This window comes from Clarias gariepinus, chromosome 19 (assembly GCF_024256425.1).
Source record: "Clarias gariepinus isolate MV-2021 ecotype Netherlands chromosome 19, CGAR_prim_01v2, whole genome shotgun sequence".
Lineage (NCBI taxonomy): Eukaryota > Metazoa > Chordata > Actinopteri > Siluriformes > Clariidae > Clarias > Clarias gariepinus.
The window spans coordinates 28215274-28238787 of NC_071118.1; the positions used below are offsets into that span (position 1 = coordinate 28215274).

Consider the following 23514-nt stretch of genomic DNA (forward strand, 5'->3'; position numbering starts at 1 on the left):
AATGTGATAATGTCTAAAGTGCTGGCCCAGGACTAAAGCTATTTAGAAACCTCGAGGACGGTTCAGTTTTGTTGTTCATACTTAAACTCCCTAACACTAGAGGGCGCTGTAGGCAGCTATAAATGTAAGCTGCGGTTGGAGTGAGAGATTTCGGGGTGGTGCTCATACCCAGGATAGGAACGTGGACCGGAGGCTCATGCAGGTGAGACACAGCCTCCGTCCGCTCACTGTTTTTCACTCGGGTTTGACATTGGACCAAAATATCAGCAGGACAACTAAACCTCGGCCAGAAAGATCACATGCACCACCTCCTTCCCTCCTTCACACACATAAACACCAACCCACACCCACAAACAGGCAGTTATACACATCAAGTAACACTTTTTCTAACCATATAATAAAATTTTTCCGGGGACACGGATAAGAGAAAGTACAGAGACAGGAGGATAGACAGGCATACAGAGGAGTCATGCAGCATGATGGCAGACGAGTGTGATGAGGAAACAGACACACACTGAACGGACGAGGTCGAGGAAAGTGTGTGTGCGGTCTTACCGATGCGGTCGAGGCGGTCGATGGCGACGGTCTCGAAGGCGCGGCGCATCATCGGGTATTCCTCCAAGACTTCGTTGAAATGGTCGACGGAGAGAGAGAAGAGGCGGCAGTACGTGTCGGCGCGGACGCTAGCCGTCCGACGTCCTTTCGTCAGGAGGCAGATTTCTGCAGGAAACAGGAAGAAACTGTCAAATAGCCTTGGACAGATTATTAAAGTCTGAAATTCACAAAACCGGTTAAAAACAACATAGATTTAATCAGGTATTACGGATGACAAAGAAACACATCAGTGTGTAACCTTAGAGCATACAGTGCACAGCTAAAAACTGAACAGTTATGTCAATAAACCCTGACAGAGCGTCAAGAACAACAAACGCAGCAAAAGTGTCATCTACAGTAGAACCATCTATCAGTCTCACCTAGCCTAGCCTTGTGTTCGCGGCGAGTAATGAACTCCTCGTGCTAAGATTTACGTCGAAGATATTTTATAACTTGCTCTGCAGGACGATGCTGTTTTTGCACTCATGAATTATAAAATGCATTCAGATCGCTGTGATCATCTCCGATTGCGTCTTCCAGTGAAATACTAAATTTCTGTAGTATATTTTGTTCTGTTTTGGTTTGAATAAAAGAGTTAGAGAAATTCTGATGAGGAATGTGTTAAGGCAAAGGCGTGATTAGTCTGTGCGATACCGTACTTAGAAAACATTTAGATGAGACTAATTAGATACATCATTATCTAGGACTTCGTTATAGCATGTTGTTAGATTATTTTTAGCGTCTTTGGTTGGAAACGAGTCTAATATAGTGGGACTCATAAAACGAGTTTTAATTTCTGTGTTTGGAGAAATAAAAAGATACAAAGATGACCAATAAAAACACCTTTTTACACCGACTTGCTGTAGTTCCTAAGACTAGAAAACTAGTTAGGCGCGATACGTTTATATGTGAAATCACTCATTTAAACATGTGCATTATCAATAATCATTAACACAAATAAACATGCTTTAAAAAGGAAATGAATAATTCTTTTGATTGTGTAAAGCTGCTCTGCGACAATGACAATTGTTAAAAGCGCTATACAAATAAAATTGAATCGAATTGAATAGAATTGGTTTAAAAATCACGGGAAGGCAATCAGCAGGGATCACCCGATACGATAATATCACGATACCGAAGTGCCGATTCAATAAGTATTGCGAATCAGGATATCCTAATACTATACTGATTATATATTATTATTGCTACATTTTAAATCATTTCAGTTAAATCATGAGACATACAGTACAGTACACAAACACTTTGCACATCTGCGATTTTTAACCCAATTATAGGCCCCGCCCATTACACCTAATGTAACTTGAGAGCGAGGACTTTTTATTCCCAAGCGTTTGATCGAATTTTGTAATTAAACATTACAGCTTATATTTTTTTTTCCTCTAGCAAACTTGATTTTGACTTGCAGTATAAGATGTGTGCTCTCGAATCTATTATGTGCTCGCATGAAAAAGATACAGAATTCACCTCCTAATCCGTACTGTATTTTAACTGTGTGTTTTTTACTCATGATTTTCACAGAGTTCTCTAGGTCCTGCAGTTTTTAGACGCTCCCTAACCGACTCCATCACTACAATGAGTTTCTGTGAGATTAGCTTCACCAGGTTTTAACGCGAGAAAATGTTGAAATATAGTCACTTGTATCTCCCGGTTCTCTGTCCGCTCCCGAGCAAGAACATACACATTTCATCCTTTGTGTGTGTGTTTATTTCTTAGGAAATATAAAAGAGGATCTCGAGTGTACAATAAACATCCTGATATTAAGCAGCGAGTACACGGCTTTTACTCTTCATAACCAGAATTCCGTGTCTCCGTGTTTCACGTCACGTTGCTTCTTAACTTCTGCCGTCTCTTGAAGTCTAGTCTATGAATAAAACACAAAAGTGATCCCTGCCCTCAACTTTTGCTCGTGACTCTTTAAAAGCTTCCTGCGGCTCATATTACAGACTGATTTTTTTTCCTGCTACTGTACGTCACACACACACGTCACTGCCTTGACTCCTATAAGACGGACCGTACAGACATTCACATTTCCACATTCACATTTCCTGATGCAGTACTGTTTTAGAAAGTCTAGCAATGCGGTACCTTTTTAGTACGGTCAACAGCTCTCTCACAGGGGAGGGATGAGAGGTACTTAGTGCTTCCACATTAATCACGGCTCTACAGCCAATCAGGGGCGTCTGTGAGCTCGCGCACGCGGAAGGAGCGGATAGCGCTGTCCTCCGAGTGTGTTACTCCGTAAAACAGTAGCGTCTTCACGTCTTCACCTCTTAGACGCTACAGTTACAGTATCACCACACAGACGTACGTACAACAAGACTCGTACCTGTCTGATACCTGGTACGAGTCTCAGTATCGTCGTATAAATATAAAGGTATCGACTTTATCAATAATTGTAAGAGGTAGATTGTGTTTTAAAAAAAAAACTGTAATAGATCTAATGTGGCTAATTTACTGTGATATAGGCAATTAATTCCTTAATTAATTAAGAACCTAATACATAGATTGTCAGTATGTTGTCTGTAACAATACCTGAGGTTTAATTGAAATAAGTAAATAAATAAATAAGCTAGAAAGAGCTGTGCAACATCAACTCGTTGCTAAGAGAAGGAGTAGAAAATGAGCTAAATGACTGTTCGTATGCGTCGTATGATTTAATGCTACAAGTCACTGAGTAACTCAGTCACAACATGAGCAACGACATGAGTCACCGTCATCACAGGACACCATCACAGGACACTCTTAACGAAGCGCCCAGCCGTGAACGTCAGACGGATTAGCGTAGCAATAAAGTGTGTGTGTGTGTGTCAAGAGAGAGACGAAATCTGTAGTGTTACATACATCTATAAATAAAGCTTCTTTATCAGAACGGAATATTAAATTGTTTCCTTCAAGCCGGCGGTGCCATTTATCATTCTGTCCAGAAGTTAATGAGTCTGAAAACTAAAGGCTGCTGCTGCTGTTGAACAGCTGGACGATCCCGCGTCACACGACGCCACGGCTTATTTAAAGCAGCCAGACATTTCTGTTTTTATGGCTTCGGCGTTTAAAAATACCACTGAACTAACGTTGTCGTCGTCGTAGATGGTTTGTAAAGATTCCTGAAGCTTCTATACGTGAAACACGCGTAACACTAAACAGAGCTGAGTCGACCGTAACGTCTTCATGTACGTGAGTCATGTCCGAACAAACAGCAGGATTTGTGCTGTAACTAGAAATATTTGTACAAATACTGATTTGTATCACAATAAAAATACAAGAAAATCTAAGACAATTGAGGAAACAAAATATAAAATATTTATACCACATCAGTGAATTATGGCTAGTTATGTACCGTTAACTTTATAATACGTGTTAGCATGGTTTTCAGAGTGAAATATGATATATAGAGTCCCAAATGAAATTAAAAAAACATTTTCTAAAAATGATATATAAAAACGTATTCCCGAGTCACGACTTTGAGAAAAAACAGACAAAACTTGTAATAAGTTTTACAAGAAAATATTCTGGACGACTTTTTAAACAGCTTTTTCATCCGAGTCAACGTTTCACCCCTGAAGTCTGACTCAGAGGTCGGAGGTCTTTTTATTACAGACACAAGAGCGGTTAAGCATCAAGTGAGAATGCTCTTGTGTGTGGTTTGGGGATTAGATCACAGCCGTTACTGTGAGTGCAAGACAGGGCTGGAGATCAGATCCAGTCGTGCGTGAGAGGGAGAGCACAGGGTTCGTGGCTCGGTTGGAGCGCCGGATAAAATGTTTCATGTTATCTTGAAAAAGCTGGTCTTGGGACAAGACACTCCTTGTGACTAATCTGTGTATGTGTGTGTGTGTGTGTGTGTGTGTGTGTATCCACATTCTCCAGCTGAGAGCAGGAACACGGTGTACAAGAGCTTTAATGCAGACGCAGCGTTTCTCCCGATGACGCCGGCGAATAAGCGTTCCCGCTCTAATTGGTTCATTAGCCTCGCGTCTCACTTTCGCAGACATGATAGTAAAGAGATGCGGCGACAGAGTGGAGCGGAGAAGCACCGCTGCGATAAAACATTATGACGAGGTCCCATCTGTAACCAGCTGCTTATGTACAGTGGACCTTAAAACACAGCCTATATACAGTACAGTGTGTATAATATTTACTCCATTAAAATAACCTATTTTTTGTTACAAATTAAGTATTGTCACTGTTGTTACTAACATTTTAGCAGCTATAATTTCTCCTTCCTTTACTAGGGTCTTTTTTTCTCTCTCTCTCGAAACCATTTTTTTTTATTTCAGAAAAAAAAACAATAAAATTGTCTGTCCTGCAGCTCTGAAACTGGAGCAACTTTTTTAAATACAGTTGTTTTAAATACAGTTATTATAATTATGATTATTATTATTAAAAGTACTTAAACCGGCCCTGCCAGTAATTAATATTTTTTTTTATATCATGCAAATGTCTCCAATATTTTTGCCGCAGACCGTTCAGTGTTAAGACGTCTCCTTACTGTGCACTTCAAAGCTTTGGACATGAATTTGGATGTGTGTGAGACTCTTATACTCATGTAGCGTGTATATGTGTGTGTCTGTGAGTGTGTATGTGTGTGTGTGTGTGTGGTATGACTATAAAGTGCATAATGGCATAAAGAAGAGATTGCTTCCTGACATAGCTGCCTGTTTTGCCGCACGCACGCACACACACACACACACACACAGGGTAAAAATACCAGGAGCAGATGGACGTTTTCCTGAAGCAGGTGGCCAGAATCGTAACACACTGCTCCGAAGCCGAACACAACCTTCATGTCACGTAACATGAGCATCAAAAGGCATTCTGTTCTCACTTTAATTTCTCTTTATATCCGGCCCAGGTTACATAAAGCATACAGAATGTGTGTGTGTGTGTGTGTGTGTGTGTGTGTGCATGTGGTCAATAACAAGGGCACGATGCGATTATACCATGCTAAAATTAAACAAATGACACCACACACACACACACACACCTGTTTATTAATAAAACAACCTCTTTGTTTTCATCTGCGTATAAAAATAAGGCGGATGCGTCACAGTGTGATGATGTCACAGCGCTCCGGGTTTCATAACTGAAAATCAATTCAAACAGACTTGCTGAAGCTTCGTCACTAAACACCGGCGTCAGGCTCAGACAAAGGGGCGTGGCTTAGATTCTGAAGTCAAAGTTCTACATTAGAATTCATTTTAATCTTCATCTAACCGATCCTGTCCTACATTAGGTATCACACACGTGTTTAAAAAGCTTACATAAAACACTTCAATTCATTTCAGACTAAATAAAAGTTCATGTCTGTCATAGAAACAGGAAATGAGGAATTGATAGATGAAAACTACATAAATACATTTTTCTATTAACATGAGCAACCATCTGAAAATGTGCAGGTGAAAAATCAAGAAATCTTAAGCTCTCAAACAATATATCGCATTACTGTATTCCTGGACGTTCTAAAGTATAAATACAATGTAAAATATCACCAGGATAGCATTCTTCTACCTCAGAAATATATTGTCACTAGTTCAACTAGTTCATGCTTTTATCACCTCTAGGTTGGACTATTGGAATGCCTTACTGTCTGGTTGTTCAGCTAGATGCATACACTCATGCGAGAGTCCTCACTAGAACCAGAAGATACGAGCACATCACCCCTATCTTATCTTCACTCCATTGGCTTTTAAAATACTACTCTTGACATTTAAAGCATTAAATGGTCTCGCGCCGCAGTACCTGAGCGAACTGCTAGTGTCTTACGATCCGCCGCGCCTACTTCCATCAAAGGATGCAGGCTGCTTGTCAGTACCGCGTATTATGAAAACTACAGCAGGGGGCGGAGCTTTTTCTTACAAAGCCCCAAAGTTATGGAATAGTCTTCCAAATAGTGTTCGGGACTCAGACACAGTCTCAGTGTTTAAGTCCAGGCTAAAAACCTATTTATTTAGCCAAGCATTTTTATAAATAGATTAGCCTTAGGTAAAGGAGCAGATCTGGGGGACTCATGGACGTAGAGTATTAGGTGAACTGGTATGTTTAGATGCTGTCTTCCTCACTCTTATCCCAGTTCCCCCTCATGTCTGTGTTTCCTTCCGGCTCTCCCTTTTAGTTATGATGTCATACTTAGTCCTGCCGGAGTCCCTGCTTGCACTCTGCACTAAATATACCTTCACATTATACATTGTGTGTTATCTCTGTTATCTCTCCTACTCTTCTCCTCTCTCTCTTTCCCTTTACCTGTCTCTCTGTTGAGATATACTGTACATGTCGCTCCTGAGCTGCCAGTGATCCAGACCCCCTCTGTCCTCTGGACCTGTTTGAGGACTGGCTCTTCGCTGAGGACTTGTGACTGCAGTCGCTCGATAGTTCAGGACTGGAATTTCCTAGTACTGTAGTTCGCTGTCTACCTGAGCCTCCAATAACAAACTGTACTTCTTTTTACTTAAAGACATCTGTTATATTATATTTCCAGCCTCCTAACACACAGTATGAGTGCAGATCAATCCCTGCTCTCCGTTATCACCCAGATGAGGATGGGTTTCCTGTTGAGTCTGGTTCCTCTCAAGGTTTCTTCCTATTGCCATCTCAGGGAGTTTTTCTTTGCCACTGTCGCCGTCGCTTTTGGCTTGCTCATCAGAAACATTCTGATTATTATGATCTACACATTTCCATTATTTCTGCTTTGCAACAATGACAATTGTTAAAAGCGCCATACAAATAAAATAAGATTTAATTGAATTATGTTTAAAATAACATTTGTCAGAAGCGTGTCACTCTTGGCCCAGTGTTTTGTTACAGGATCACACAGAATGCTAATGTTATTTTACAGTTAAGGCAAAATCATTAAACAAAAATCCTATTGTAAAATAAATTATAATGGATAATGGATTTAAATTCAAGGTAATCATTTCATCTTTTTTTTTTCTAACAATGTAGTATGATGTGTTTATTCCTCATACATCAAAGCACTTTTGCCAACAGTTTTTTCTCATTTATTAAACAATGACATCATAATTTATATAATTTTATAGTTATATGTAACGTTGTAGCACAAGTGAGTTGTGTTGTCACTATAAAAGGTCATTCTCTCTTGTAGTTAATGAGACAAAAAAATTTACCATAACTATGAAATCACAAAGAAGTGCACACTCGTCCATCCCAAAGACCTCAGAAAGCACAAACATCCCGCTTTACCTTTTACTATTACAAAGCACTGATACTGGAGACTCCTTCCATACATATTATACATATTTTTATAATATAATGATTACACACATCTTTTATTTTAGTGTTTTATTTTATCTTACATTGTTAGTCCCTGTAAATGAGCTGTTACTATGGAAACCATATCATATTAAAACGAGCACATTGATATAAACCAGAGACGAGTGATAGGGTCACATGGGAACCCCTGTAGATATTCATTCATTATTGTAGGAATTTATTCAGCAAGGGCTGAGGATTATTGGGAAAAAGATTATACACAGTAGGAATTTTCCACTGACCTCCAAAGTACGATCCGTCCGTCAGCTTCATCTCTTTGTTGTGCTTGGTGATGACGCTCACGACGCCGTGCTGGATGAAGTACATCTTCTTTCCCACGGTGCCCTCGCGTATGATGTAGTCGTTAGGTTGGAAGACCTCAAACTTCAACTTGCTCAGCATTCCGGTGACGAAGTTGGGATCGGCGTTGGCGAACAGAGGCATGGTGGCGACCAGTTTCCTGCAGTTAAAGTTAACGATCTCCTGAAAAATAAATACATAAATAAAAATAAAGCATAAACGATAGGAAAAAATGAAACATTGCAGCACCAGCTTTAAGGTTAATTGGGAAAGTAAGCATTACAATTAACTATTTCCCTTCTAGTTAATCTTTAGCAATATGCTCAGTATAAATGTGGCACTGGTACACAAATTTGGGGACAGCATCATTATAACATGAATACTATCATGATTCAGGCTTCACAGAAGGCTAGCGGACCTGCTGGTGCTTAATTCGCCTGGAAAATGGTTCGTAGCAGTTGTTGTTATTGTTGTTTCACTCCTAACACCCCGCTGGCTTAATATCCCCAGACATGCAGAAAATAAATAGACCTCAAATTCACATAAAAATTTTTTTGTTATTTTGAGCTAGCTTGGAGCCATGTTACATAAATAAGTAATTTATAAGTATTTAACATCATTTATATTATAGAAAAAAAATTAAGCACACCGGCATGAAAACTTGTGCAAAACGTTGAATGTTTGTTAAAATTTTTTCACAACTTCACCTGTTTTTTGTTTATTTTAAGTATAAAGTGGTAATAAAGTTACTCAGGTTTCCATTATGGTCTCAGTCCTAAAGTGCTTTGCAAAAATATTCATACCCTTGTGTATGTGTAAAATGTTAAATGGTTTTCAAAATTTTTACAACAAAAAATCTGAAAAGTGCATTTATATTCATCCGCCCTAAGTCAAAAACGATCTTTTGCTGCAATTACAGCTGCAAGTTTTTTGGGGTATGTCTCTACCAGCTTTGCACCTCTCAAGACAAAAATTCTTCTTTGCAAAATAGCTTAAGCTCAGTAAGATTGTATCTGAACAGCAATTTTCACGTCTTGCCACAGATGAATATTCTTTGATCTAAACCATTCCATTGTAGCTCTGACTGTATGTTTAGAGTCATTGTCCTGCTGGAAGGTGAACCTTTGCAGACTCCAACAGATTTGCCTTCAAGATTGCCCTGTATTTGTCTCCATCCATCTTCCCATCAACTCTGACCAGTTCCTTACTGAAAAAAAGCATCCCCGCAACATGATGCTGCCACCACCATGCCACACATAACGCTTTGTGTTCTGACCAATTTTGACCAGAGCACCTTCTCCCATCTGTTTAAGGGTATAAGATCAAAGGGGGCTGAATACAAATACACATCATGCTTTTGTATTTGTAAAACATTTCGAAAGCAACTTTTTATTTTGCTTCCACTTCACAATTATGTGCCACTTTGCGTTGGTTTATTGCATGAAATCCCAATATAATACATTTAACATTTGTGGTTGTATTATGACTAAATGTGGAAAAGTTCAAGGGGTATAAATACTTTTCCAAGGCACAGTACATAATCACTTAGCTGTGAAAATCACACCCCCCAAAAATATGTCTCATTATCGGTGAAAGGTTTGTTCGTCATGTTGTACACGCTGTCTCTCCGATGTCTAGTCCATCACCACCAGGCCAAAATTTACCCATCACTCCCTCTCCCAGCATGGCTTTGTTTCCATGATGTAAAAAGCATCTTTTTTTGTATGACAGGAGTGTTAAGACACAATTTCCTCACCTAATGTCTAACACACACACACACACACACACACAGACAGAGTTCTCTTAGGCGGGAGCGTGACCGCAATCACGAAGGAGAAATAATGAGTTTGACAGCAACATCCAGTCCTGGACCTCCACGAGGGGAAAACGGCTAGAGACTTCGCCTATTTAAAGCAGGTTTGTCACACGGCAGAGTGTGTAAAAATAGAGGAGAAGAAGACAGAGAGAACAAAAGAGAGAAAGAGAGAGAATGGGAGGGGGAAATGGTGTTTCAAAAATAAAGCAGTAAATATTCTGTTGCTCTGCTGTGTCATCGTGTTCGCTCTTTCTCCCTGCAGTGTTACTGAACTTTTATGCTGTATAAGGAAAGCTGCGACTGCTACAGTGCTAATGCTACACTGATGTAAATCATCCATGCGGTGAATATTTTTATAAGCTAAAGCTAAGAGAAATCCTCTTGTTCATGATAAACAAAGTCGTCAATTAATTTATTTATTGGTTAAAACCTGTCACATCAAAAATTACAAACATTTACAAACACATCTTTCTGAAATCATGTCAGATTAGCGGCTAGCTAGCGTCAAATGATCACGAAAGTTTTAAACTTCTTCTTTTTCTTCTTTGTCTTTCGGCTGTTCCCTTTCAGGGGTCGCCACAGCGAATCATCTGCCTCCATCTAACCCTATCCTCTGCATCCTCTTCTCTCACACCAACTAACTTCATGTCCTCTCTCACTGCATCCATAAATCTCCTCTTTGGTCTTCCTCTAGACCTCCTGCCTGGCAGTTCCGACCTCAGCATCCTTCTACCGATATATTCACAATCTCTCCTCTGAACATGCCCAAACCATCTCAATCTGGCCTCTCTGACTTTATCTCCAAAACATCTAACGTGGGTTGTCCCTCTGATAAACTCATTCTTAATCCTATCCATCCTTGTCACTCCCAAAGAGAACCTCAACATCTTCAGCTCTGCTACCTCCAACTCTGCCTCCTGTCTTTTCTTTAGCGCCACTGTCTCTAAGCCGTAGAGCATCGCTGGTCTCACCACTGGCCTGTACACCTTTCCTTTCATTCTCGCTGATACTCTTTTATTGCACAACACACCTGACACTTTTCTCCACCCATTCCAACCTGCCTGTACCCGCCTCTTCACCTCCTTTCCACACTCTCCGTTGCTCTGGACCGTTGACCCCAAGTACTTAAAATCCTGCACCTTCTTTACCTCTGCTCCCTGTAGCCTCACCGATCCTCCTGGGTCCCTCTCATTTACACACATGTATTCCGTCTTGCTGCGGCTAACCTTCATTCCTCTGCTTTCCTCATACCTCATACCTCATACCTCCACCTCTCCAAATTTTCCTCCACCTGTTCCCTGCTCTCGCTACAGAGCACAATGTCATCTGCAAACATCATAGTCCATGGGGACTCCTGTCTTACTGTACCTCATCTGTCATCCTGTCCATCACCAGAGAAAACAAAAAGGGGCTTAGAGCCGATCCTTGATGCAGACCCACCTCCACCTTGAACTCTTCTGTCACACCTACAGCACATCTTACCACTGTCTTACAGCTCTCATACATGTCCTGCACCACTCTAACATACTTCTCTGCCACTCCAGACTTCCTCATACAATACCACAGCTCCTCTCTTGGCACCCTGTCATACGCTTTCTCTAAATCTAAAAAGACACAATGCAACTCCCTGTTACCTTCTCTGTACTTCTCCGCCAGCATCCTCAAAGCAAATACTGCATCTGATGTACTCTTTCTAGGCATAAAACCATATTGCTGCTCACAAATGCTCACCTCTGCCCTTAACCTAGCTTCCACTACTCTTTCCCACAGCTTCATTGTCTGGCTCATTAGCTTTATACCTTTATAATTGCCACAGCTTTGCACATCTCCCTTGTTCTTAAAAATTGGCACCAATACACTTCTCCTCCATTCCTCTGGAATCCTCTCACTCTCCAAGATCTTGTTAAACAAACTTGTCAAAAACTCTACTGCCACCTCTCCTAAGCACTTCCATACCTCCACAGGTATGTCATCAGGACCAACAGCCTTTCCACTCTTCATCCTCTTCAACGCCCTTCTCACCTCACTTCTACCAATATTTGCTACTTCCTGTTCCACAACAGTCACCTCTTCTACTCTTTGTTCTCTTTCGTTTTCCTCACTCATCAACTCCTTAAAGTACTCCTTCCATCTTCCCATCACCCTCCTGGCATCTGTCAGTACATTTCCATCCCTATCTTTAATCACTCTAACCTGCTGCACATCCTTCCCATCTCTATCTCTCTGCCTTGCCAACCTGTACAGATCCCCCTCTCCCTCTTTACTGTCTAGCCTAGCATACAAGTCCTCATATGCTCTTTGTTTGGCCCGTGCCACCTCTACCTTCACCTTACGCTGCATCTCCCTGTACTCCTGTCTACTCTCTTCAGTCCTCTCAGTGTCCCACTTCTTCTTAGCTAGCCTCTTTCCCTGTATACACTCCTGGACTTCCTCATTCCACCACCAAGTCTCCTTGTCCACTTTCCCCTTACCTGATGATACACCAAGTACCCTCCTACCTGTCTCCCTGATCACATTGGCTGTAGTTGTCCAGTCAACTGAAAGCCCCTCCTGACCACCCATAGCCTGTCTCAACTCCTCCCTAAAGACTTCACAACATTCTTCCTTTCTCAGCTTCCACCACTTTGTCCTCTGCTCTGCCTTTGTCCTCTTCGCCTTCCTCACCACCAGGGTTATTTTACACACCACCATTCTGTGTTGTCTGGCTACACTCTCCCCTACCAACACTTTGCACTCACTGATCTCTTTCAGGTTACAACGTCGACACAAGATGTAGTCGACCTGAGTGCTTCTGCCTCCACTCTTATATGTCACCCTATGTTCCTGCCTCTTCTGGAAGAAAGTATTTACTACTGCCATTTCCATCCTCTTTGCAAAGTCCACCACCATCTGCCCTTCTACATTCCTGTCCTGAAGACCAAACCTGCCCATCACATTTTCATCACCTCTGTTCCCTTCCCCAACATGTCCATTGAAGTCTGCACCAATCATCACTCTTTCACTTCTGGGGATGCTCTGCATCACTTCATCTAACTCACTCCAGAATTTCTCCTTCTCTTTTAACTCACATCCTACCTGTGGGGCATAACCACTAACAACATTGAACATTATCCCTTCAATTTCCAGCTTCAGACTAATCACCCTATCTGATACTCTCTTCACCTCTAGAACATTCCTTACAAACTCCTCTTTTAGGATAACTCCTACTCCATTTCTTTTCCTATCCACACCATGGTAAAACAATTTGAACCCTGATCCTAGGCTTCTAGCCTTGCTACCTTTCCACCTGGTCTCCTGTACACACAGTATATCCACCTTTCTTCTCTGCATCATATCAACTAACTCTCTTCCCTTCCCTGTCATGGTCCCAACATTCAAAGTCCCTACTATCACTCCTAAACTCTTGCCTTTCCTCTTCGCACATTGCTTACGAACACGCCTTCCTCCTCTTCTTCTTCGACCAACAGTAGCCCAATTTCCACCAGCACCCTGTAGGTCAACAGCACCAGTGGCGGTCGTTGTTAACCCGGGCCACGACCGATCCGGTATGGGAATTATATTCTTGATTCGCATCATTGATTCACGAAAGTTTTAAACATATTCTCCTAAAATTAGAAAAATCTCAGAAATCCTTTCAGGTAGGAGGTAGCTAGAGTCAAAAAATTATGAACATTTGCAAAAATACAGTATGTACAGAATATATAAAAATATATCAGAAATCCTGTCAAATTAGTAGCTAATTAGCACCAAAATTGACAAACACTGTCTGAAAAAAGTCCTGTCAGATTAGCAGCTAGCTAGCATCAAAAGATGAAAGTGGCATCAAAAGATTAAAAGATCAAATTAAAAGCTAGTAACATTAAAATATAAACAAGTACATTTAAAATATTATTGTAAACATCCGGCCAAATTAGCAGCTAGGTAGCATAAAAAAATAAGATGAACATTTACGAACAACTATGAAAAGGTCAGGAACATCTACAAAAAAAAAGTCAGAAAACCTGTCAATATGCAACTAGCTAGTTTCAAAAGGCTGTAAAAAAAAAACAAGAACTGAAAAATCCTGTCAGATTAGGGGTTAGTATCTTATTAACAATGTAAAAAAGTCTTTTGGAAATCCTGTCAGATAGAAGATAGCTTGCGTCAAAAGATAATGAATTGGCACAAAACATTCTCTTAGAAATCCTGTCAGATTAGAAGCTAGTAGTTTATTGAAATCAGATTTTTTTTTCTTCCAGAAATTATTTCGGATGGGAGGTAGCTAGATTAAAAAAATAATGAACATTTGCAAAAAATATGTACTATCAGAAATCCTGTTAAATTAGTTGCTAATTAGAACCAAAATGACAAAAACTGTCTGGAAAAATCCTGTCAGATTAGCAGCTACTGTAGCTAATGTAAAAAGATGAAAGTGGCAACAACAAATTAAAAGATCAGATTAGAAGCTAGTAGCATTAACTATTTAAAAAAAAAGTACATTTAAAATATAATTTTAAAAATCCTGCCTAATTAACAGCTAGGTAGCATAAAAAAGTAGATTAACATTTACAAACAACTATGAAAAGTTGTCCACAAAAAGAACTGAAAAATCCTGTCAGATTAGGAGTTAGTATCTTATTAACAATTTTAAAAAGTCTTTTAGAAACTCGGTCAGATAGAAGGTAGCTTGCGTCAAAAGATAATGAATTGGTACAAAACATATTTTCTCAGAAATCCTGTCAGATCTGCAGGTAGCCAACATGAAATGGTTATGAACATTCACAAAAATAAAAATAAAATAAAAAAAACTGGAGAAATCCTGTCAGATTAGCACCTAGCTAGCATTAAAACATCATGAACATTACCAGATTAGATGCTAGTTGCTATTAACATTAATATATATATATATATATATATATATATATATATATATATATATATATATATTAGTGCTGTCAATTGATTAAAAAAAATTAACTAATTAATCGCACAATTTTTTTGCAATTAATCGCGATTAATCACAATTAAAAGACTGAAACTTTTGGGATATGTAAATGTAAATAATTAATGTCAACTCAAGACAATGAAACTATTTAAATTCAAATATGATTGTTTATTGGAATTTTTGTTTAACTTGTAACACAGATTTTCTCATGTAAACAACATACCTGCAATAAACCATCAATATTCTCCAAATTAACTGTTGGCTTAAAAGCCATATTTATTACAGAAATAAAAACACAGGTATGTGCCATTTGTGTCATTTGAATTTCAATACAATCAATGCAATTTACATTGGCGAGGCCCTGTAGAGATTGTTTCGGTGGGGTGTTTTGCTTTTAAGTGATATGTCAAAGACGAATTACTTCTCTGGTATTTAAATTCGGCTTTGCAAAATGTACAGATTACTTTTGTTTTATCCACAGAACCATCCGGCAGAGTTTTATACTGAAACTTTCCATCTAAAAGTCCTTCCTTGGTCTTATCCATACTTCTTTGCACGTTGAACACACGTCGGCCACAACAGGAAATAAAAAAAACTGCAACCGCGTTAATTGCGTTAAATTTTTTTAATGCGTTAAATATTTCAAATTAATCGCATGCGTTAACGCACTAATTTTGACAGCACTAATATATATATATATATATATATATATATATATATATATATATATATATATATATTTTAAATTAGCAGCTAGCTAGCATGAATCACAGGCATATCTGAATGAAATATTCACTGCACTACTAATGTTTCTTAAAATATTATGGCTCTTCCTTAAGGGGCTTTTAAAAGCATGTTAATTTGACCCAAATTTAATCAGATTATTTCTGATAATTACAGCCACTCGATCTAAAATACAGAGCGTCATTAAAGTCTCCATGTGTAGAGTAAATTAATATTATTAAGCAATTGCATGTGCAAAGTGAAAGAGATATCTCAGTGTGTTTACGAAGACATGGCAGCTATCATGTAGAGGAGATTTTGTATATTTTCTAAAATTGTTTAATTTCCTTTATAACTGAGACGTCCTGCGGTGGTCCATCACGGTTGGTGACTTGCTTGGAAAGTAAAGCTAGCTGTAGCCGTTATGCTATATCGATTACATGATATGACAACATGACCGTGCACAGTAGGGTTGTGCCGATAGACACTACTATTGTCTATCGACGATAGTCTCGTCTATCGACGATAGTCAGCTATATGGACGATACAGATGTCGCCATTAAAAACCCACGTTTCAAGAAAAGGAATCCCGTGACTTGCCACGGCTGCGCACGGCAAGCTGTGAAAATGCCCTTCATTACCTGTAGGGGGCAGTCGTGTTTCAGTCTGAAGTATTGTGTGTCTACTGAAGCCGAAAATGTGTTCTCTCTCCTAGTCACCCATTGACAGCAAGCGACAGAGCTCATAAACATGTCGAGCTCAAACTGTAAATACTGATAAGTATTAATTCTTCATTTTCTTCTCTCCTTCAATGATGATACTTCTTCGACGGCGCTTTCTTCATTCAGTATAATTATTATTAGTAGTACTGCTCCGAATTTATTATTGTGATTTTTCCTTATTATTGTAACGCACCCGCGCGTGTGTGCAAAAAAACTACAATGAGGTATGATATGTTAGCCTAAAACAATTGTTTTATTGTGTTTATGCGCTTTAAATATACACTAAACAATAAACACTGCCTTGTGCAAAGTGAAAGTGAGTTGCGCGTGCAACTTTTTGATCAAAAGGCTGATAAACGCGTGCGCAGATATGAGCAGATTTATCGATAAAACAACAGACATGAAATGAAAAAAAAAAAATAACCACAAAAATATGTACTACTCTCTGAATACAACGCGACAGCACGCAGAATCCCTGGGCTTTGACTACTATCGTGTATCGGCGATCTTACAGGCTGACGATAGGACGATATGACAATGGGCATTATCGCGCAACCCTAGTGCAAAGTATGCTCGATTTCTCCCAGTGTTATACAGTACGTGTTCTTTACCTCTTTCAGGGGGTCATTGAGTTCGTTCAGGATGTTGTCCTCGTCAAAGATCTTGCCCTGGTAGCGATGCTCGTAGTAGTCATGGATCTTCTGGCGCATGTCGGCTGGGAGCTTGTGGAACGACATGTACTGCTCCACTTGTTTATACTGAAAAAGAGATAAAGAGAAAATGTGAAAGAACGAAGGGTAACCTGATGGTTTCTCTCAGGAAGAATGGCTGCAGGCATGATGAGGGTGACTGTGCGCGTGTGTGCAATTTGCAGTTCACCTTACACACCTATACACATCTACATCATGTTCTGTTCTGTTCACTAACCCATCTTTTTATTTCGTTCATGATAATGGGAATGTTCTGTTTTAAAAGCTTTAGCGTTAAAGTGAGTGCACTTTTATTGACCAAGGGGCAGTCAGCAATTAGTCCTGCGTTTGTTACAATTCCACTGCTAGGGGCAATTAACTCAGACGGATGAGGACGGACAGGAAGACGGATCGTCTCACCCTCACTGAGTAAAGCGAAGAAAGACAGAGAGGAGGAAGAGGGATTTAAAGTGCCAGCGTGCGGATCACAAACTGATCCTGGATCAGACCGTGCTGCGTGATGAACATCCTGATTCAGAGATTTAATGTGGAATAAATAACCGGAGTGAAGTTTTAAGGCTGAATTCATGCATAAAGGTGTTATAAATACAGGCTAGGAACCATTAAGAAGTTCAGACCTTGATTAGATTTTCTTTTACGTGATGTCGGGTCACACGAGGAGCAGTACTGCTGTAAAGGCTGCTGTATTCGCAAAATACTCTACTGTTTAAACTATAAAATATCATTCAAAGACAATATTAAATAAATAAATAATGACCCCTTTAAAACATTGACCCTCTTGAGGAATGATAAAATCATTTAAATTAATAAGTACAAAGAACAAAAGATTTTGGATGTAATAAAATTTTCACATTCTTGATTTAGTCCAGATTAAATTGGTGCACCAGAAGAGCATGATAGATCTAGAGTCAATGAATGAATGAATAACAGGATGAGCTGAACCCGGAGTTATTTTACAAGCAGATGAATGATGAGTGTGGAAGCCATTTTGTTAAATTAAACCCGTGATTAATATCATAACTGTAAAATAAACTAGAGGTGTATTGCCTATTAGATTTATTTCATTATCCTCTTTTACTTCATACTTTATCACTCTTTTTTCAGGCTTAAGGGCATGTCTAAGGGTGAGTGCTTGTGTTTAAAGAAGAATACATCCTTTAGGACTTCTGCCCAAGACAACAACTTTCAAAAATCTTTTCCAAAATTAATCAAAACTGTTTGTTTTTTGTTTTTAGATTTTTTTGGAAAATTGTGCTCACTTTTCTTTTCTCTCTCTCTCTCTCTCTCTCTCTCTCTCTCTCTCAAGGTTTTCCTCTTTCTGCGTGCATTGTGCAAGAAATTATTATTATTAAATTTTTTTAACATGCAGAGTGCGGTGGTTTTCATGCAATTTAAAAAAGCCAAACCAGCCTGAAAGAAAGGTTAATCAGCTGCACAGGGGTTTTAGGGTCGCGGCTTTTACATATTAAGTGTTAATACTGTAGCAATGAGCTCAACACAAGCATCTTATCTTTTGTTTAATGATTTAAATGCATTTTAAATAAATAAGTAATAAAACAAGCACATACTGTATACATTCACAGTTTTGATGCTTTACAGGTAAAAAATATCGAAATATTAATTATAATTAAAAGAAAATCTAAATAAACTGCAATTTAGCACAACATGTAAAAACAGGTTAAAACCTCTGGGTCATGCTACAGTACTGTGAGCACAAAATCAAAGGACATTACAGGTACATAATGATAGGAATCATTATTTTTATTCTGATTGTTATAAAATTTTAAAATGACTTTGACCACCAGGGGTGGGGGGGGCTGAGAACCTCAGAGTTTGGAAATTGGCCCGATTAAATGAAGTGTTTTTAAATTAATAAGCTACTAAAATAATCAGGAGCTAAATAAATACTAAATAAATGAATAAAGTGGGGAAATGCAGAAAAGCAGATGGGAAAAATTAATGAACATACACACAATGAATACATAAATAACAGACAAAAACTATATAAAAAAGAGGGCTAAATAAATGTCACTAATTTAGGATCCTAAATTATTAAAAAACATCGAAGTCAGAAATAAATGTACTAATTAAATATTGAATGAAAAAATGTTAGGTAAAAAAAAAATTACATGTGTTCTTTCAGGTTTTTGCAGATTTTCACACACACATGGTTTTAACAGACTATCACAAAAAATATGAGAAAGACTGTGAACAACCCGAGTCAAGCTGACCATCAGTCACTGTGACACATGAACGAGGGCCTTCATTTCTCTCCTGCTGTTAGAGTCTTCATAACAGGAGCAGAGAGAGAGAGAGAAAGAGAAGGAGAGAAGAGAAAGAGAGAACGAGGGGATAAAATAGCCCGAAAACATCAGCGTGGTGCTCAGTCCTGTATCGACCCCAGTGCAGCTGCGTGACGGTGATAAGACTCAGGTTGGTTTAGGGCTAATTGATTTGTGCCGAGCCTGAGATAAAGTCCAACGTGGTCTGTTCCGATGACGGAGAACGCGACTCATGGCTCACGCCACACACGTTACTGATGAAAACATACGACAGGGAAATCCAGGAATATACACAACTGTTACAAGCGTTTTATATTTATTTCTGCCACCCGACAGATGCCCTTATCCTCAGTGACTTCCGTTTTTATTTCATTATACATCTGAGCAGGTGAGGGTTAAGGGCCATGCTTGAGGGACTAACAGGCAACTTGGTGGTGCTGGGCTTTGAACAAGGGTCCTTCTGATCAGTCACTTTAACCACTGAGCTACCCCTGCCCCGGGTTTTGTGTGACACTCCAAAATATCAGGTCACATCAGGACAACATGTTCCATTTAACTTAAGTGGTAACTCGCCGTTTCCCATCTATGGCTAGGAAAACAACAACAACACCTTCTCGTTACTAGCAGTGAACAACTTTGTAGCTTAAACACATGGAGGTTGAAGAAAACGTAATTCAGACTTCCACCTTTACATAATGAACAACAAAGTGGAGTGATAACGTGGAGTTACGGTTACCTCCATAGGGCATTCAAGTCAAACCGTAAACGCTTCCTGTATTTCTCTATATAATCTCCTGCTACACTAATGCACTTATCCCAGTGTTTCACTAGTGCTTGGACACCATCAGGGTAGAAAGTTTCCTCAGTTCGCCAGAGACACGATCGGTCTGCCTGCTTCATGTCTGAAACACTGGCCTCCCAGGAACTCCTTTAACAGAAATCAGGACTGTAACTCCCAGCTAAAGTTCCTGTAATGTTCAAGTGGTGCTGGTCAACGATCATGTGTACAATGTGCAGATTTTTAAGGACCAGACGTCCCTCTCTCTGAATGTTCACAGGAACAACTGCATTGAGCTCGAGCCACCTCGGGCCGGGATCATCATTCACAGATGTACAGTACGGCCTTCTTTAAAACGTTTGCAGTCTCATCACCGTACTGCGCTTAAAGTCTTTTGTGAAAGTCATTAAAGTTAATTCTTTTATTCACCTGAAATTTCACCGCAAGTCTCGGTTTGACTTGAACGCGCCTCGTATTTTTTTTACAACTATTACAATTTGAATCCTATTTTCACATAATTACAGCAGTGAGACAGTAGCTACCCTTTCCTTTTAAGATGATCAGATGTGAAAAAAACCCACAAGTCATCTTTGATTCTCCTTTTTTTCTTAAAATCTTCATGAGGTTTTGTATTTCTTTCAGGAAAAGCCAGTGATTATATATCAATAAAAGTCACATTACTAGTGTCCAGATCATCAAGCACGGCCAATTAAAGTGATCTGACATGAATAAAGTCTTTTTATTTTACTAGTTTTGTTCTTTGCAGGTCAGCTCCTGATGTTTTTAAAAAAATCTTGTTTCGAAATCCTTTGTGAGTCGACTCCTTTGTGACTCCTTTGCGAGTCGACTCCTTTGCGAGTCGACTCCTTTGTGAATGGCACATCAATAAAGATAATCAAGCACTTTTCTTTATTCGATCCGATTGAAACTTCAACTATAAAAACGTCAATAGACTTATTCAATGTAATGTTAAGATGATCTGCTTTGCAGGCGACCGACGTAGATTTCTGATATCTGAGTCAAGTTTGATCAGGACATCAGTTGTTTTGAAGTGAATATCTTATTAAATCTGAGCTCTGTTTGTTGATTTGATCTGCTTGTTTTATAGATTTCTGTAAATTTGGGTCGCAATGCACTCAAGAGTCTGATCTCCATCTGATATAAACCTCCTTGTTTGATCTAACGTAAAGCATTCTCACTTATCATCTATACCGCTTTACCGCTTAAGGCACGAGGCAGGGTACACCCTGGACAGGGTGCCAATCCTTCGCACCCCCTCATTAACATTGGTAACACCAATTAGCCTAATCTGCATATCTTTGGACTGTGGAAAGAAACTGGAGTACCTGGATCGAAGGTGACAATGCTAACCACTAGACTACACTGCTGTACATGATGTATTTTTAGTACACATTTAATAACATGTTTAATAACGTAATGAGTTGCCTCATGTCTCAAAGATTCCCTTCTGTGTGCATGCAGTTTGCATGTTCTTGGTACTTGGTGCGGTTTCCTCTGGGTACTCCGGTTTTCTCTCACAGTGCAAAAACATTTAATTGGTCTTCAACAAATTGCCCGTAGTTTGTGTGTGTATAGCGGTATAGAAGATGATCTTCATCTCATCTTCATCGTTTTTACCCTATATTCAGGGTCGCGGAGGGCCTAGAGCCTATCCCATTTGGCTTAGGGCATGGGGCAGGATACAATCCATCGCAGGGCACACACACATACACTACGGGCAATCTGGGAACGCCCCCATTAGCCTAATCTGCAGGTCTTTGGACTTGGAGGAAACCCTCCTAGCACGGGGGAACATGTGAACCCCATGCACACAGAGACGGGAATCGAGCCTGGCCAGGAATCGAACCCGGACCCTGGAGGTGCAAGGCGACAGTGCTAACCACTACACCACTGTGCCACCCTGTATAGAAAATAAATGAATGAAAAACCGTTGTGATGACATTAACCTGGCAACCTTACAGACGTCTGGACAACATTGGCATTAGGTTGTTTTTCAAGGTTTGAATGACTTTGATGAAATTTGGGATATTGTTCAATGAACGACTCGACACAATTTTGCGAAAATAACATACTATGTCTGTATGTATTTATTAATGAATGAATTAGTTAGTTTGTTTGTTTATGTATTTAAATGTCCAACAGAAAATAAATCTGTGTAATTATCACTGCTGAAAACGGTGCGGTGTTTTGTCTGGACGACGTCACAACATCACTACAACCATATAACATTATTCCAGCGTTAGAGTTTCTGCTGAAATGTAAAATAATAAGAAAAAAGTCAACCACAATACGATTAGTTGTTTGTTAGACTTTTTTTCATATTCAACATTTAACTGAAGCTAAATGCACGTAGGAACTAAAGTTCCAAGTGGGGACGTGAAAAACCATCGCACCACATGCAGAACAGATTTGGATGGAGGAATCGCTTGCTTTAGCTTTTTTTGCTTCACCTCGTCATATCCTGATCTGCACAAACATTGAAATTGTGGCTATTTTTGTAGAAAATAGGAATCTGCTTGTCATTTTTGTTAATAGCTAATGTGAAAGTAGGGTAAAGATCTCTCTCACGTTTCATCTGTCTAAAGAGCTAAGCATCAGCACCGAAGCTAACGTCACCGTGATCAGTCTGACGGCTAACATCTCTCTGTCACGACGGCGGGCAAGAAATTGTGACATTGTAAGCACTAATGAAAGTGCAGGCTGTGTGTGTGTGTGTGTGTATATACAATGTTCATGTGTATTGACCACACACTGTTCCTCCAACGCCAGGACACTGCATTTAAAACCTCAGATAAAAGCTAATGCGGGAGCGCCTGGCTGGGACGTAAATTAATAAAAAGCCTGCCTTGTCATTGTCAAGGTGACCTGAGTGATGTGTGTGTGTCTGCGTGTGTGTGTGTGTGTGTCAGATAAGACCAAGAACGACAAGTAAATTGATGAAGCTTCGCATGGCGTTTCGCATGGAGCTTCTCGCCTTCAGGATGTGAGAATCTCATTAAGTTAAGGAGCTCGAAGCTCGGCCGCTCTGAAAATCTTTGGCTGGTGTGTAATGTATAGAGCTTTAAATGTGGAAACCCTTCATGGCTAATTATTGTCTCGCTCTGTAATTAGCGAGTGGACGTGAGCTGGAGAAAGACCTTCGGTGTTAAGCACTGTGGATGTTTAGTGGACTTTTGGACAGTAATGTATTGTACATTTAGCACATCTGGACATGATGAAATAATACAAACTCCTCAGGAGCACAGATGATCAGATGTGAAAAAACCCACAAGGCATTTTTAATTCTGCTTTTTTCTTTAAATCTTCATGAGCTTTTGTATTTCAATTGTATTTCAAATGTATATATATCAATAAAAGCCA

General features: G+C 39.5%; 1 protein-coding gene across 1 annotated transcript in view; it reads right to left on the minus strand.

Annotated features, from left to right (window-relative positions):
• LOC128507292 (potassium/sodium hyperpolarization-activated cyclic nucleotide-gated channel 1) overlaps window positions 1-23514 on the minus strand; it is a 130741-nt gene that overhangs the window by 16226 nt on the left and 91001 nt on the right. Inside the window, exons 5-7 of the mRNA XM_053478049.1 lie at window positions 16975-17121; window positions 8121-8361; window positions 556-720 (exon numbers count right to left, since the gene is read on the minus strand). Coding sequence (XP_053334024.1) covers window positions 556-720; window positions 8121-8361; window positions 16975-17121 — 553 coding nt within the window. The remainder of the gene's footprint in view (window positions 1-555; window positions 721-8120; window positions 8362-16974; window positions 17122-23514) is intronic.